Source organism: Melanotaenia boesemani, chromosome 11 (assembly GCF_017639745.1).
Source record: "Melanotaenia boesemani isolate fMelBoe1 chromosome 11, fMelBoe1.pri, whole genome shotgun sequence".
NCBI classification, from domain to species: Eukaryota; Metazoa; Chordata; class Actinopteri; order Atheriniformes; family Melanotaeniidae; genus Melanotaenia; species Melanotaenia boesemani.
The window spans coordinates 22,642,134-22,658,335 of NC_055692.1; the positions used below are offsets into that span (position 1 = coordinate 22,642,134).

Here is a 16,202-nt window from a genome sequence, read left to right on the forward strand (position 1 = left end):
CCAAACCATCATGTAGACAGCACAAATCCATCTTCACTTCCCAGTAACTGACTGCAGCTACATGAACAATTAAAATGAATCATAATTATAGCTCATCCTGGCCATTTAGTTGGCCATCTTTTTCGTTGTGAACATGTATGGAAGTATAATTGAGTTATTGGCTCAAGTGTACCTGACTCTGTGGACTTTATTGAAAAATTTTCAATACATTCTGCCACTTCTAACTTCCTCTGTGGATCATCACAGTACATCTAAGTATAGAGGAATTCCCTTGTATTCAAGTAACTTGAATAGTGAATTTTGTTATAAAATCAGGTTTATTTTATAGCAAAGCAAAAGATAGAAATGCTTTATTCAATCCCAAGTTAATACAAACTCTTAATGGTCTGTATTTCAGTCATAACCTTTGACTTGTTAGATATCTAAAAAATAATAGAAAAAAAGTTATATAAATAAGAATAACTTTATTGGAAGTTCTGGTTTTTATAACCTTAAACTTGACAGTTTTTTTTTTAAACCACAGAACTCTGAAGCTTTTATAACACGCCATTTGAGTCTCTAACTGTACACAAAAAGATTTCTCTGGAGCGGAGCAGTGAGGAAGCTGTTGATGACTCTTTAAGCTGTGAGGAGGGTAACTGAGGATTTTGTTGTGTCATAAGAAAAAAGTAAAACAAGTGGAGATGAGGAACTGAGAGAGGAAAAAATAAATAAATAAAAGACATGAGACTGAAAGCAGTAAATCAGGACCATGAGCTAACTTTAGAGAGGCATCCTCTTTAATTAATTCTGCTCAGGCTGCTAAAGTAGTTTCCATGAGCATTAAACTGTGACTCATTCACTTCCTTGTGCATTACTTTGGGTTCCTGCCTAAAACATTCACAACAGAGCACCAAAATGTGTGTCATTTCTATGTGTGTGTGTGTGTGTGTGTGTGTGTGTGTGTGTGTGTGTGTGTGTGTGTGTGTTGTACATAATCTGCAACTTTAATGACAGCTATTGCTTAAGTTATTTGTTCTTTTGTGAATAAATTTCTGCAAAGATAAATGTCTTTGCACAGACAGCATGCAGATCCTGTACTCTTATAACTTGAAGTAGTGTTCTGGTGTGCATCTGTATGTGACATATTTTGCCTTGAAAATAAACAAGACTCACATCTCTCCCCCAGCATCACATATAGCCAAGAGGCTTGGACAAAGATGGAAGCCATAAAAAAAAACCTATCACCACTTCACCCGCACTAAAAAAAGAAAACACTGAGTCACCACACACAGAGCGTGCCTGCTGTTTCCGCTTTGTTTTGATTTAACCACATTAAGGGAATACCCACAAAGTAAAGTTACGCACCAAGGGGTTGACTTTTGAAAAATGAGCCAAGTTCACAACTGTGGCTTACAGTAGAAAACACACAAACACACACATGTGCATAACACATGCAGAAACATCAACAAGATGTGTTCCCTAACAAGTGCAGCTTTTTTATCTCTCACACAAACCCTAAACATGAAAAGATATCCTCCAAACTCACCTCCATGGGTTCGTCGACCTCTGCGTTTCCAGTTACAGTGCTGGGCAGCAGTTTGAGTATAAAAGCCTCTGCTTCTTCTTGTTGATCATCTGCCATAATGTTAAGTGGAATCACAGCAGTCACCTGACCAGCAGCAAATCTCACTGTACCCTTCTCAGGCCTTAAGTCATCTGACACTGGCGAGCGATCACTGGAGTTTCTGCTGATGGACCAGTTGGCAGATACGTCTCCATAACTTCCTCCATTTCTAACAATGACGATGCCGTCAAATCTAGGAGAGAGATCATTGTGCACATAATATGCTTATTGACACAATTCAGAACAAAATGCAATACATCTAAGCTGTTTTAGAGAAATTATATGTAAGATGTCCACCTCTGTGTCAGATCTTCATTGATGCTGATTGGCTGAATGAGAGCGCTGCTGCTAATGGACAAGACTCCATGAGGCTTATCATTGGGCTCGATGGTTACTAGCACAGAGTTGGGTGATACGAGTACAGCGTCTCCCCTGACTGTATTCTCCAGCAGGACCAGATGAAAGGATTCTGCAATTTCTGGCTCTTTATCATCAGTGATGTTGAACAGAAGGCTGGTTTTGTAGACAAATGGAGGAAATGTAACTGTTCGCACTCGCTGTAGGTCGATGAAATCCACAGCTGGAGTGGCGCTACCAAATCCTTCACCAGTCACCACCATGTAATCTACAGAGACCTAAAAAAAATAGTTCACATGGTTTATATAAATCTAACTTATGCTTATTGTTTATTTTTATTTAAGATTTTTAAGTTAATAAATAATAAATAATGAAAGTTTGAAGTTTTAATAGCCAAAGGTCTAGGTTAACATGTAAATAGACTGAAATAAAGTAACCTCAGTGTCAACAGAGCCGATGAGTGGCCCATCCTCAGTCAGTCGACCACGGGTCACATTTAGGGCAATGACTGCTGCAGACTCTGGCACGACCATGATAGACTGGGAGAACCGCAGAGGGCTGTCATTTCGCCAGATTCTCAGCTGGACACTGCTGCCATTGGGCCTGAGAAGGGCTCCACCTGCCACACCCGTTAGCCTTACTGAAAACACTTCATCATCCTCTGGGATCTGGTCCAGGGAGAGAGAGAGAGAGGGAGATGCATTTAATGAATATAATATAGTTAAAAAATCAGAATAAGTAACATGCAAGAAGAAGAGGAAGAAGAAAAAGAATAGCAGCTTTCTAAATTTAAAGTTAAAAAGATGTTGTGGAGGTGATGCACGTGTTACAATCTATGTGCAGTCAGCCAAGCTTATGTAGAGTTTGCCATGTCAGTTAAAGTTTGATCCCTAATTTAGATCTTTTTAAGAGCCATGGCAAATGATCCAAGTACAAATTTCTAACTTTTTTCAGTCAAAACCCGAACCTGGTAATGTTAAAGACAACGATGGAAACACAGACAAAATTTAACCTAGGTGATCTGAAAGAAACTTTGAAAATTCAGTTCATTACCTGGTCATCCAGAATGAGGATGCTGAAGTGCACTACAGCCTGTCCTACAGGGATGGTGATGTTCCCCCTATCTGGACTGAGATCTTCAATAGCAACATTGGGACCATCAGAGATCTACAACAGCAGAACAGAAAGAAGAAAAACTAGTGATATATTTTTGCATGCTAATGTGCCCCATTTGGATTTTTATCTCTTGTTAAAAACGATTTGTCAGAGACAGATCTGCAGTGTTGTGAATGCTTGATGTAGTAAATTATTGAAGATCATCGTCCCACCTCAAAGTTGACAGTCACAGTCCCATATGTTCCCTTTTCTCTAATTAGGGTGAAAGGCACATATTGGTTTCTTCCTCTGGGTTCATTAATAACAATCTCTTCGGTCTGAGATTAAGACAAACAGATTTACAATTAGTTCACTTACAACATTCTTATTGTCAATGGTAACCAACTAAATTAAAAAAAAACTTTCTAAAATAATACAATAACAAACCAAAACCACATCACACTCACAAAAAAATTAACACAATAAAAAGTAAATATGAATTGTAGATGATTGGTTTCTTACTGAATTGAAGGCAACTATTCCAAAGGCATTGTCATTGGACAGGATGGTGATAGTTGCCTTGTTCGGTGTCCCAAGTGTCACACCGTTTGAGGAACTCTGGAAAGCGAGAAGTGAAATTGGACAATAAAACCCATCTAAATATACATTATTTATCTTCATGCTCCTTAGCCCAACCCCAACAGGTAATCCTGACACTCATGCTCATGTGAAAAGGCCAGAGGGTCAGTCTTATCCGCTGTCTTCATTCATATGCTCCCACTGAGCAGCCCTGGTGAGAAGGCACAAAGACAGGAAGCGCTGGTCTCAGGCCAGTTGATTTGTCAGGTTATCTCTCTGCAGGATACCCAGCCCAGGATTTGTGCTGTGCTTTATCATTCGGCACTAAAACCTGACAAAACTTAAAGTCTCAGCATGCTAAAAGTCACATAGATATTTCACAAAGCTTAAACTGTGAATTAAAGAATGCTAACCAGTTTTTTTCTATTAATGAGAAAAAACACAGGTGCTTTGTTGATGTAAGAGAGCTTACAAATGTTTACTTTAATTACACAGATTTTCACTAACACTTCTACAACCTCCTGTTAAAATATAAACATATTATTGCCAATAAAGATGCAGAAAGCAGTCAAATACAAGGGCCTTCTATGATAGAGCAGTAACATATAACATCTATCTTGATCTATCTCGGTCATTAGCAAAGCCACCATATCAGTATGTCTGTTAACCTGCAAACATTAAGGTAGAGGAATGCAAAGGAGAAAAGAAACAAACAGCAAAGTATTTGGGCTTCTTAATCATCTCTCTATTCAAACAAAGCTTTTATATGCTCTAAGAGAACTTTTGTTACTGGTGCTGAGCACACACACAAACACACACACACACACACACACACACACACACACACACACACACACACACACACACACACACACACACACACACCACACACACACACACACACAACTTTTCAAAACAGAGTGACGCAAAGATGCAACTTGGCTTCTTGAAAGCCAGATTTGTCAAATATGCTCTAACTTACTGTGTTTGCTCCTGCACCTGCTATAAGCAACAACATCATTTTTTGTCTCGTTGCACTTCAAACAAAACCAGAACAATTTCCTATTCAAGCAGATTTGCTTGCCAGAAATGATAAGTTTCTGCTGATTGACCCTTTATTTTGCGCTTGTGTTTGATCTGTGGCATGTCTTGCAGCGTTCATTTATCCTCCAGACAGTCCTCCGGTAAGCTGATAGGCTAGCATTTGGAGTAAGCTTTGTCTCCGCTGTAGTGTAAACAGACTGGTTGAATGGGCCTCATCTAGTCTTTTACTCTGGTAGCTAAATACAAGCTTGTGTTACTGGATTTTAACCAGATGTTAATTTAAGTGTCAAATGAAAAACAATGTGAGAAAAGTAACTCTTGCTACCCGCTGCTCAGAGTGGCTGTTGTAAGGCATAGAGCTGACAATCAGGCATTCACAATTACCTTTATCTTAGGTCTTTTAGTAAGTTGTGAGATGGTCTGACAACAAGACAAGAACACCCAGCTCATCAATCAAACCTGACAGCTAAAGTCGGTGTGAAACCATGGAGATTGTCTCTTGGTGTGAGGCATCCGGCGCTGTGGTGGTAATTTCTTTGACAAGAAAACTGAAAACCATTTTTAAACTCTGAAGAATCTGAAGTTATCGTATTAAATACTGTATTCAAGACAGACAAGCACAATAACATACCAAAACACTTACAAGACACCTGTCCAACTATTTATTAATCTTACAATAGCAATAGCACTAAAAATAACAAAGCAGTACTTTGTACCTTCTGATGACACAGAGCTCATAGTGGTGGCAAAGTCTCAAAATGCTTGGGAACATTTGAATGAACTTGGATATGAATCCCTTCATTCACTGTAACAGAGTAGGCATTCAATTCCAAAAGCAAATCAGTTACATTAGTAAACTGAAAACATCAAGAAATCAGACCAATGGAAAGGACATGCTCCATTATGTCAACAGGAACAGAGACTGAGACATAACTTAAAGTATGGTGAGGATTTGGCTGTCAATGTTGTTTCTTTTCAGAAAAAGTGTTCTTTAATAAGGGATGTCAGAGAATTACACAATGTCTGCTTCCACCCTGGACAGCCCTATGAAAAGTTCTCCACATCTCACACATCAAAGACATTGCAGCTCAGAGCCACACAGGGTTCACTGTGTGACGCCTCCAGTCCACACTGTTTAGTGGCTGGGGTTAAGCTTTAAGTCAATCAGGGGTTGAATTAGAACAGTAAAGAAACTTGGTGCTACACAGAAAGAAAATAAAATTAATCAAATGATGTAAATCAATTGGACTTTTAATGCCTCATTTCTTAAAACGGCAAGGAAAGAATTCAATTAGTGAAATCATGCACAGACACACGTACTGTAAACTTGCAGACAAACGAGGAGGATTTACCTGTAGTTTAAGGTTGAAGGTAAATGTTTCATCTGCTTCAGGCAACTCATCATCTTTCACAGCAATGAAGATAGTCTTACTAGACTCAGTGGACAGCAGGAAAGCTGCAGCATTAACAGCTTCGAAGTCCCCTGTGTCGACTCCTTCAAGCTGAGCAAAACAAATAACACTATTTAACCTCAGTAAAGGCCCTGCTTCCCTGTCTGTTTCATGTTTAGATTATTCCCACATCTATAGTATGTGGAAGTTCGAAGAATGAAAAAACAGAAGAAGTACATGAAAGCTGAATACAACATAAAATAATAAATTAAACATAGGTTTGAATCCACAACGAAGGCTCATGAAGGATTTGCTTGAACAGCTGTGTAAATAGGGTTGGTGTTCCGGTGGTTTCAGCTCTTTTTTTATGTCTTGCTCTATTTGTGCCTGCTTACTCTTGGGTTTCAGTGTGTTTATGTCTAAAATGATTAGTTCATAGTAGAGTGAGGCAAAATCTGACGAAGGGTGACTTATGTAGAGTTGTTGACTAAAATAACAGGTACATCAAGAATCTTTACTCTTATGTAAATATACATCAGTACTGAACTTGACAATTTACTTTATTAATAGAAAAAACATTTAATTATAGCATTTGGATACATAAAGAGCCATTATGAAGTGACTAGTTCAACGTACCAGCACCAAGGCAGTCACATTGACTGGGTCTCCCACTCTCTCTACAACCAGTCGGACCACAGCTGTGCTGCTCTCATTAACAACAAAGTCAGTCTGTCCCAGGAACCGCAGCGTGGCCGACTCAGAAGTAGTGCCAGGGATGGACAGAGCCAGAATCAACCCAGCTAGCAGGAAGACAGGGAGCATTCCTACAAAAACAAAAAACATATGGAGGAAACATTCAAATGTAGGAACAATAGACATCATGAATAAACTGAAAGAAAGAAGAGGCCAACATGAGTAAAAATGTTTTAAATATTATTTTAACAAGAATAGCAACAAGACACATTAACAAAGATGAGAAACATATCTGAATACAATTAGAAGAATTACTACCACCAACTTGTAATTGTGATGTGAATAAAACACTGGAGAGATAGTTTATCCACAGTAAACTTTCTACCCAAGTTCTTTACAGCAATATACTGATATTAAAATGCAAAAAGAAAATAACTGATATGATCTACAGCCAGTATTAAATGGCTAGATATTCAGGGGGTCTGCAGCCTTTGATCATGTACAGCCAAGTCAGCTTTCAGGCTTACTCAATGGTCTGAATGACTTCCAATATCATTGCATAAATCCAACTTGTTCTTAAGTTATTAAAGCAGTTATTTAAAGTGCAACAGACGTGTTCTTTACTCTAATAACGATCCTTCCTTCCTAGCTGCTTTCTTTATTTTTACATCCCTTTGCCTTTCAGTTTTTTCTTGTCATGTTCCTCATCTCTCCTCTATCATCTCCTGCTTAGCCCTCTCACCCAGAATAATCCTAAAGCTGGATGGAGCCACTGAGACAGTTGTCATGGTTAACACAACAAAACAACACAGCATGACAAGCGGGTGGAGCCAGATTAAAGCTAAATTGGAGCTACTCTTTCCTGTCTTTCCCCTCCCTGCTGCCTTTTTTTTACCCATCCCATTCATAATCTACACCACACACATCAAGAACACAGAGGATCTGTGTAATATTTGTTCTTAATTATAAGGTTAAAAATGAGCATCAGCAGCTACGAAGGATGAAGTCATTCTGAGGTTTTTTTTCATACACAGGAATACTTTTGGAAAGTTGGATATTGAAAATATCCCATTTTTCACATGTTCCATTACTGTTACATCAATTGTGACTAATTCTCAGTAGTGGGTGTTTAAATAGCAGCCATCCATCAATCAGTTTGTCAGCACAAGAAGACATAAGGATTACAAGTTGTTGGTTGATAAAAACAGAATCTATAGAAGCAGGAAGAGAGCAAATATATCTTATTTTGTGGTATAGAGCTGATGTCAAGGGTGTGTGTGAGTGTGCACATATGTCACACACATGCCAGTGCCAGCAGTGGAGAGGTTGCTGGAAAATCCATCAAAAAGGATTTAGAGCTGTTGGGTAGCAGAGTTGGACAGTGGGGAGCAGAGGGTGAGGGGAACAGAGGTGAGTGTGCTGCGTGGACAAAGAGAGGCCAGGGTTTGATTAAATCCTGTTATGTGCTCTGCTGTCTCTGCTTGGGTTTGAAACTTACTTAATCACAGACTGAAAGCTTGAGTGAAATGCTACAAATTCTGTCTTGCTCCATCTCTCTGAAACCGATGTTTTATTTCAAAGTGTGTTGACGCCTGTTTGACTTGCTGGCTCAACTGAGTTATGCTGGATGGTTATGTTACCTAATGTCTATTTCAGTTGTGGTGAGACCTAACTGGCCACGGGTTGTAAGAGAAATGTGTCATCACAATTTTATTACATAAAATAAAATTAAAATATCAATAAAAAGAAACACTATTTAACCTCACTTTTTCAGCATTAAAAAAAATAAATAAAAATGATTTCCCAGTGATTTTCTGCAGGCAATTCTATGGAAATCTTTGCACCACAAAACCTCAGTTCAGCCATCTAAATAATTGCCCACCTTTATTTAGACCATTTTCTTGATGGATTATTGCAACTATCCAACAAATCTAACCTCACATAACATGACGCCAAAACAGCGGGAGATCCTTCTTGCATCCAGTGACCTAGATGCTGAACTCCTTTCAAAGTGCTTCGTACAAACAAAAAGATGCTGTGTGGATGGTACAGGTCTGTTTTAGAAGTGGTGGGGCAGTTTTTGTGCTGGCTTCATGTGTTTTGCCAACCCTGACCCTAGGGGCTACAAGGGCCCCAAGGACCTGTCTGTCACAGTTAAAGGCAGCATGCAGTGCCTGGCGCAGACCTCTGACATTCAGAACTCATGTAGCGAGGTGCACAAATACACACATACGCACTTGCATACATGGATGGATTTTCCAAAGCTACCACATTCAGCATATGCATCCAAAATGCACATTTTCAAAGCTTAGACAGACAGCGGGGTGACGGTCCAGGACACTGGGGAGAAAAACACTGTCCATCACACATATCCTGAGCCAAGAGACCAAAGAATGATGGCTAAGCTCAGGACTCTAGGACCTGGAATGATAACAAGCTTCTGAAAACATAACTGTTCTGTGGCTTTTCATCCATCCATGCATCCATTTTCTATAACGGTTGGGACTTATCCCAACTGGAGAGAGGTGGGGTACACCCTGGACAAGTCACCAGGTCATTAGAGGATAAGATACTTTTCACCCATGAGAAAATCATATTATTACCTTTTTTCACTCTATTTTAATCAATAGAACTTTCCTTTCTAAATGTAAATTAGATGGGCTGCTTTGCCCATCAATAAAAATCATTCCCTGAAAAACTTAAAGCAAACATTAAAACACAAATAAAGAAGTAAAACAAAAACAAAAAAATAAAAATAAAATAGAAGCACCCAGAGAGCTCAGACCTCCACCAAGCCATTGCTGTGGACATTATCTTTGAGTTAGACGCTTTAATGACAAAATTCTCCCTATCTCTCCATAGTAAAGAATTCTTTTAAACAAATTCCTGGATCTAGGTGGTGATCCAAATCACCCCAAAATTGAATCGCTTATTTCTTTTTCCATTTCTGAGAGTTCCTGAAAAATTAATCAAAATACATCTAGAACTTTCTGAGTAACAGACAGACAGACGAACCAGCAAATACATGACCTCTGACTTGGCAATGGTCATGAATATCATGCCAGAGGTGATATCAAAGAGGATGGGACCAAGCCACTAACATTTCAATTACCAGAGAAAAATGCTCTATTTCCTAAACCAAAACAGTACTATTTTACTTTGTGTGACACAACCCTAACATACAATTTGCCTAATATATTATAGCATTGGCCAAACATGTAAAGCACTTCTTTGTATTCATCCACAAAAGATGCACCACACAATTTACTTTTAACAGATAATCACACACAAATGAAAACTGACCTTTGGTTACATATACAGGATCATTCTTCACACACAATTACTATAAATCCTATAAACAGGTTCCTTTACATCAGATTATTAGGTCAATTAGCGTTGAACTAAAATGTTAAATATAATATATCCAGCTGTCTTTTTTTTGGTGTAAAATTCAGTTATTTAACATCCTGTTGATAGCTCCGCTATGTATTTATTCAAATTAAATGTGAAGAGAAATGTACAAACGTCAACCAACACACGTGATTTGTTGATCAGAGCACTTTCTACTGAAAGTCAAGTCTTTTATCAGCATCTTTCTGTAACTACTGATTTCTCTTCCTTTCTTATCATTTCATTCTTGTTGGACATAAACATCTTTATCAGAATCTTTATGATACATCACCTCACATCTTCCCTGGCAAGCTCAAACAGAAAAAAGCCTATGACAAGTCTGAGGCAGTTTGACACTTTCCCCTGTCAGCCGTTTTTAAAGCTGCATGTTGGTGTCAGGAGACTGGTTTACAAAAACGTTACAGCGGATACTTTGCAGACACACCACATACACCGCACACACAACACCCTGATGCTCTGATCTATTGGATATCGCTATCAGAGGTGCTGATGAGGTGTCTGGTTGCAAGGCAACTCTCAGGGTCAGTACTTGCCCCTGATACCTCTTGGGTTTCTCCTGACAGTGGCTTCTGTGTCGTAATCTTTTGCATCAATAATTCACAGTAGACCTAGGACTTCACAGTCAGGGGATGGTAGTAATCATGACACTGCAAGATCCATAGTAATGTTCCATGTGCTGACTGCAGTAAGTCAGGCTGCTGGGTTTCTGGCATGATGAGTAAACATTATCATAGCTATGCTCTTAGAGGCTGTGGTGTTTGACAATGGGTGATATAAACTGGTCTCTTTTAACCATGAGAGAGGGCTGGAATTTATGATTTCTTAAATACAGTAACTACCATGCCTTTTTGCCACTGAGAGCTTTTTGTGGCAAAATACCATCCTCTCTAACCATAATCAAGGATTTAGCTTTTCCTTGTTATTTTACTGAGAATAGTCAGCAATGCAAGCTTTAAAAGTGGAAAGCAATACTCTAACTTCCTTTTTGGTTGAGGGTGTGTGGGTTAAGAGTCAGCAGGGTTTTAATCAAGGGCTTTCCCATGCGGCATCCCTGGCCTGAGGCTTCCCTGGTCCTGAGACGCCCATGGTGCAGAGTATGTGGTTATGGCTGGCAGTTACTCAAATGCACACACATTTGCACACAGATACACACACAGTGATCTCAAAGTTGTCTGACACTGGGAGGCCCGCAGTGGGATCTCATTCATCAATCTTACAACTCTATTCGGTGATGTGGAGTCAGTCTGGCCACAAAAAGAAATTACTCTGTCATTAAAACCAAATAGTAAAACAGTGCTACTTGAACACTTTGTCTCCTTGGCACAAATTCACCCACATAAAATAAAAAAGATCACGAAAACAGAATAATGTACTGACAAAGAGGGAAAAAAAGGAAAAATAAACAGTAGACTAACAGGAAAAAGGTTTGGTCAGCAGGTGTAAAGAAAGAAGTAAGGGGACTTCAGTCTTTACAAATAATGTAAATGTGGGGGGTAATTGGGAGGCTAATCCTTCAGAGTCTTAAAAAAAAAGAAAATAAAAGTGCCCTGTGGTTGGATGCCTAATTTCTATTTGAAGGTCGGGTTGAAAATAAACAAAATGCTCAATTTGAACTTTCAGAGGCAGAATTCAGTCAAAATACGCTACAGAAAAGTTACATGAAACATACTGCAGCTTAAAAAAATAACAACTAAATGAGCTAATAATGACAAAATAAATACCACCATGCCATTTAATGTCTGTGAGGAGAATACAAACAGCTGCTGCATTAGCTCAGTTTGCATGCCATACCATGGAGCCTCCTCTGCTCTGCTTACTGGACTGGTTTAAGTTTAAGATTTTCTCCACACTAAGTGATGCCACCAGTGCAATGTGTGTCAGGTTTTACCTCAGAAACCACGCACCGTCCGTTCTCAGCCCGGCATGGCCGCGGCAGCCATTCCCGGTCAACTCACAAGCCCATAATTGCACTTCACATGTAGTTCTGCCTCTAGTATTTTTAGATCAGTGAATGTTCTCACCATACAGAATAATTTGAGGAGAAGAAATTAAGAAACTTAATGAGCAAGTAGAGCTAAAGTATACATCATTAAATCTGGCAAAAACGCATTTCTCATTGGGTTTATTTTTAGGTAATCTAAAACAGAATTCTTTTTATTTTGAGAGGGAAAACAGAAAGGTTGGCATTTGTTACAAGTGAATGGGAGAAGGGAGATGCCTGATTTTCAACCGAATTATGCTGTTCAACATAAGGGGACCCAGAGAACAAGAATGAATAAGGCTCTAAAGAACAAAAATGGATGAGGTCAGCCCTCCAGCTATTGTCAGATGATACTTTTCAAACCAGGCATTTCTCCTTCAGGAGTAAGAGACTGCCAATCAAGTGTGCATTTCACTGTGAAAAAGAAACAGAGAGGGAGAGTCTTCCTGAGGTATTGTCCACATGGCTGTGGTCGGCTGCTCTTAAGTGGAGCCAATGGCATCTTGCATCCCCAACTAAAAACAAGACTTTTTTTTTTCTTCTTCTTATAAACCAATGGGAAGGAAGGGATTAAGAAAAAGGAAAGTGGTTCCAATTGAGCAGGAACCAGTGCATGTTTTCTAGTTTGAGCACTGGCTGACTGATTAGCCTGTATGACACACAGTAATGGAAGTAGACAGAGAAACACTCTCAGGGGATTAAACAAGGTTGTGCTCTCCATAGCCCCACAGACCAAAGGGATATATTGGAAAGCCTATTACTTCATTGCATTAAACTGGTTGGGTCTGGATGAAATGCTAATTGCATTTCAAAAGAGTTCACAAAACAACCCAGAAATGTGGGTTTCACTTGAGAAAAAGCAGAACTTCTCAATTCACTGCTCAGCACACAGTTTTAAGGAGCAGGCTTTGTTGTGTGCACATTTCTAACACTGCCACAGATATCTATTCCTTTGTTAAACCCACTTTTTGGCATGCTGGCCTCCTCTCCAATAGAATCCAAACCATCCTATTCAGACTCCCTTCTTTTCTCTCAGCTCTACTCCATCAATTCTAAACAGAGACATGCACAGTACACACATTCTCGGTACAGTAGGTGCGGGACAGCTTCTTGTTCAGGGTGCTGCAGCCCTGAAACACTAAGGATTAAGGAGGGTGCAAATTCCCACATAATAAAAACTGGATTCGTTACATCAGTTGTGCTACTTGCGTCCAATTTACTGCATCACAAATTCAGACCCCATCAATACCGAGTGTGAGAGGGTGGACATGCCACACAGTATGTGCGTGTCATGTACTGTTATAACATTTAAACAAACACAAACCATAAAATTAAAATGATTTTTTCATAGCAGTGAAGTAAAGTTTCATTCATAATTATTAATAAGAATGAAAATGTTTGAATTTGAACAAAATTTCTATAAATGGAAAAGCAAAACTGAAGGTCAGCAGTGTGCAGACCAGTCTAAAACATGTCTGCACACTAGCACAACCTCCAAAAAGTTCATTCTCTATAGCTGAAGGCAACATAATTATCCACTTTAAAGGTTCTTCTACAGATGAGGCTTTAACGGACTACATTTAAGACCCAGAAAATGTGGCTATACTCATTTAATCTATAGCTGTGCTGTAAATCGATGTACTTGTACTTGCAGACCTTTATATTTACATAGATCATCTTCACTGAATGAAAACTACTAGTCAATCAAGAAAAATTTTTTCACCACAACAAATTCTTCCTAAAGAAAAAAGAAATAAATAGATAAAGCTGTTCAAAGAGCAGAGATATCTGCTCCAGACAGAATGGAAGTAATTTCACTGCACAAACTTTTTTCTATCAGTATACATTCCATCGCAGCTGTTTTTATGATTGTATAGTCTTGATAAGACCAATGACAGACTGTGAGAGAACAGAAAATAGCATCCAGATTTTAAAGCTTTGCCATTTCCATCCAATCAGAAACATTTTTCTATTGCAAGGCTTCACAGAAAGAGGGACAAGGTTTTGATCACTAAGTCATGACAATCATTAGACATGCTTTACTTATGTTTTTTTTTTAGACTTTTGAGAATAACAGGCATTGAGAGGTATTGATTTAAGAAGTATTTTAAAACACACATCCTAATCTGAGACGGCTATGCTGGAATCCGTCACTCAATGCTGAGTGAGGAATTCTTCAGTGAGACCATCAGCAGTACAATGAAAAGTACAATGAAAGGATGCGTTCCATGTGGCTCCACGAGAAGTACAACTCTTGTCTGCACATTCAAAACACTGCATTAATGAAGAACAACCAAATATATGCCCATACTGTATATGTTCATTTATTAAAGAAGGCTGTGGAGTTCACACATTATTCAGGGATTAAATATGCTGCTGTGTGCTTACTGCACTTATTATGACTTTATTTGGCACATCTGTTTAATTGCTTGTTAAAACAAATCAGCAAAACACATGGCAGCAAATCAGTGCAGTTAGGCATGTAGACGTGGTGAAGACGACTTGCTGAAGTTCAAACCAAGTATCACAATGGGGAAAAAAGTTGATTTAAGTGGCTTTCAGCGTAGCATTGTTGATGGTGACAGACGGCCTGGTCTGAGTATTCCAAAAACTGCTGCTCAGCTAGGATTTTAATGTACAATGACCTTACGGGTTTAAAGAGAAATCATCCAGTGAGTGGCAGTTGTCTGTATGAAGCGCCCTTGTTGATGTCAGAGGTTAGAGGAGAATGGGCAGATTGGTTCAAGATGATAGAATAGCAACTGTAACTCAAATAAGCACTGATTACAACCATGTGGAAAACCATCTCTGAACGTACAGCGCATCAAATGTTGAAGCAGATGGGCTACAGCAGTAGAGGACCACACCGGGTGCCACTTCTGTCAGTTAAGATCTGACAACTGAGGCTACAATTCACACGGGTCACCCAAATTTGACAATAGAAAATAAGAAAAAGCTGTCTGGTGTGATGAGTTTTGATTTTAGCTGCAACATTCAGATAGTAGGGTTAGAATTTGATGTAGACAACGTGAAAACATGGATCCATCCTGTCTTGTATCAATGTTTCAGGCTGGCTGTGGTGATGTGATGTGTGGGGGATATTTTCTTGGAATACCTGATGGCTATTTCCAGCAGGATAACACACCATGCCACAAAGCTCAGTTCATCTCAAACTGGTTTCTTGAACATGACAATGAGTTCAATGTACTCCAGTGACCTCCACAGTCACCAGATCTAAATCCAATACTGCATTTTTGGGATGTAATGCAACAGGAGACTGTCATCGAGGATGTGCAGCCGACTAATCTGCAGCAATTGTGAGATGCTATCATGTCAGTATGGAGCAAAATATCTGAGGAATGTTCCTGCACCTTTTTGAATATATGCCATGAAGAATTAAGGCAGTTCTGAAGGCAAAAAGGATCCAGATTTGTAGCACTTAATAAAGTGGCTGGTGAGTCTGAAAAAACTTTATTAATCCCAGAAGGAAATTGTGATTTTATTGTAGTTGGAGTTTGTTTTATTTTGTTTTATTATTATTTTTTTTTAAATAAAAGGCAGGAATGATCTCTGGTAACTTTCTGTCTTGCACTGGACTTTGAGGAAGCCTCACACTGAACACACTCTATTGTTTCTTCACCGTGTTGTGTAGAGGATGTGAAGAATCATCCATTATTTTCAGCAGCTTGTGCAGAATTCTTTTTGGACAATCAGCTCCAGGGTTGTTCCCAGCAGAGATCCAGCCTTCTTGGTCAGTTTGGTCGTTCTTTTTAAGTCTCTGGCTCTGATGCTGCTGCAGCAACAGTACTATTTCTGGTGGTGTTTTTCTTGACATTTTCTTCAATTCTTTGCTATAATTGGAGAAACTAGTCATGCATTTTAATTAAAACAAACTGAGGCTGACTTATCTGGGGCCTAAACGATTTTTAACATCAAAAAGGTCAGAGTTCAGGTTTAATTCTCAAATGGAGTTGCTCAGCAGATATATAAGTGTTTAATCTTGCCTCTAAGGAAAACAGGATAGGACAACAAGTGTGTGTGCGTG

The 16,202-nt window shown here is 39.0% G+C and overlaps 1 protein-coding gene across 1 annotated transcript in view; it reads right to left on the reverse strand.

Moving 5' to 3' along the window:
• adgrv1 (adhesion G protein-coupled receptor V1) overlaps positions 1-6,894 on the reverse strand; it is an 84,920-nt gene extending 78,026 nt beyond the window's left edge. The window contains exons 1-8 of the mRNA XM_042000315.1: positions 6,709-6,894; positions 6,034-6,183; positions 3,581-3,676; positions 3,292-3,396; positions 3,017-3,130; positions 2,401-2,631; positions 1,904-2,241; positions 1,529-1,799 (exon numbers count right to left, since the gene is read on the reverse strand). Of these exons, the coding sequence (XP_041856249.1) occupies positions 1,529-1,799; positions 1,904-2,241; positions 2,401-2,631; positions 3,017-3,130; positions 3,292-3,396; positions 3,581-3,676; positions 6,034-6,183; positions 6,709-6,894 (1,491 nt within the window). The remainder of the gene's footprint in view (positions 1-1,528; positions 1,800-1,903; positions 2,242-2,400; positions 2,632-3,016; positions 3,131-3,291; positions 3,397-3,580; positions 3,677-6,033; positions 6,184-6,708) is intronic.
• Between the last annotated feature and the right edge of the window lie 9,308 nt (positions 6,895-16,202).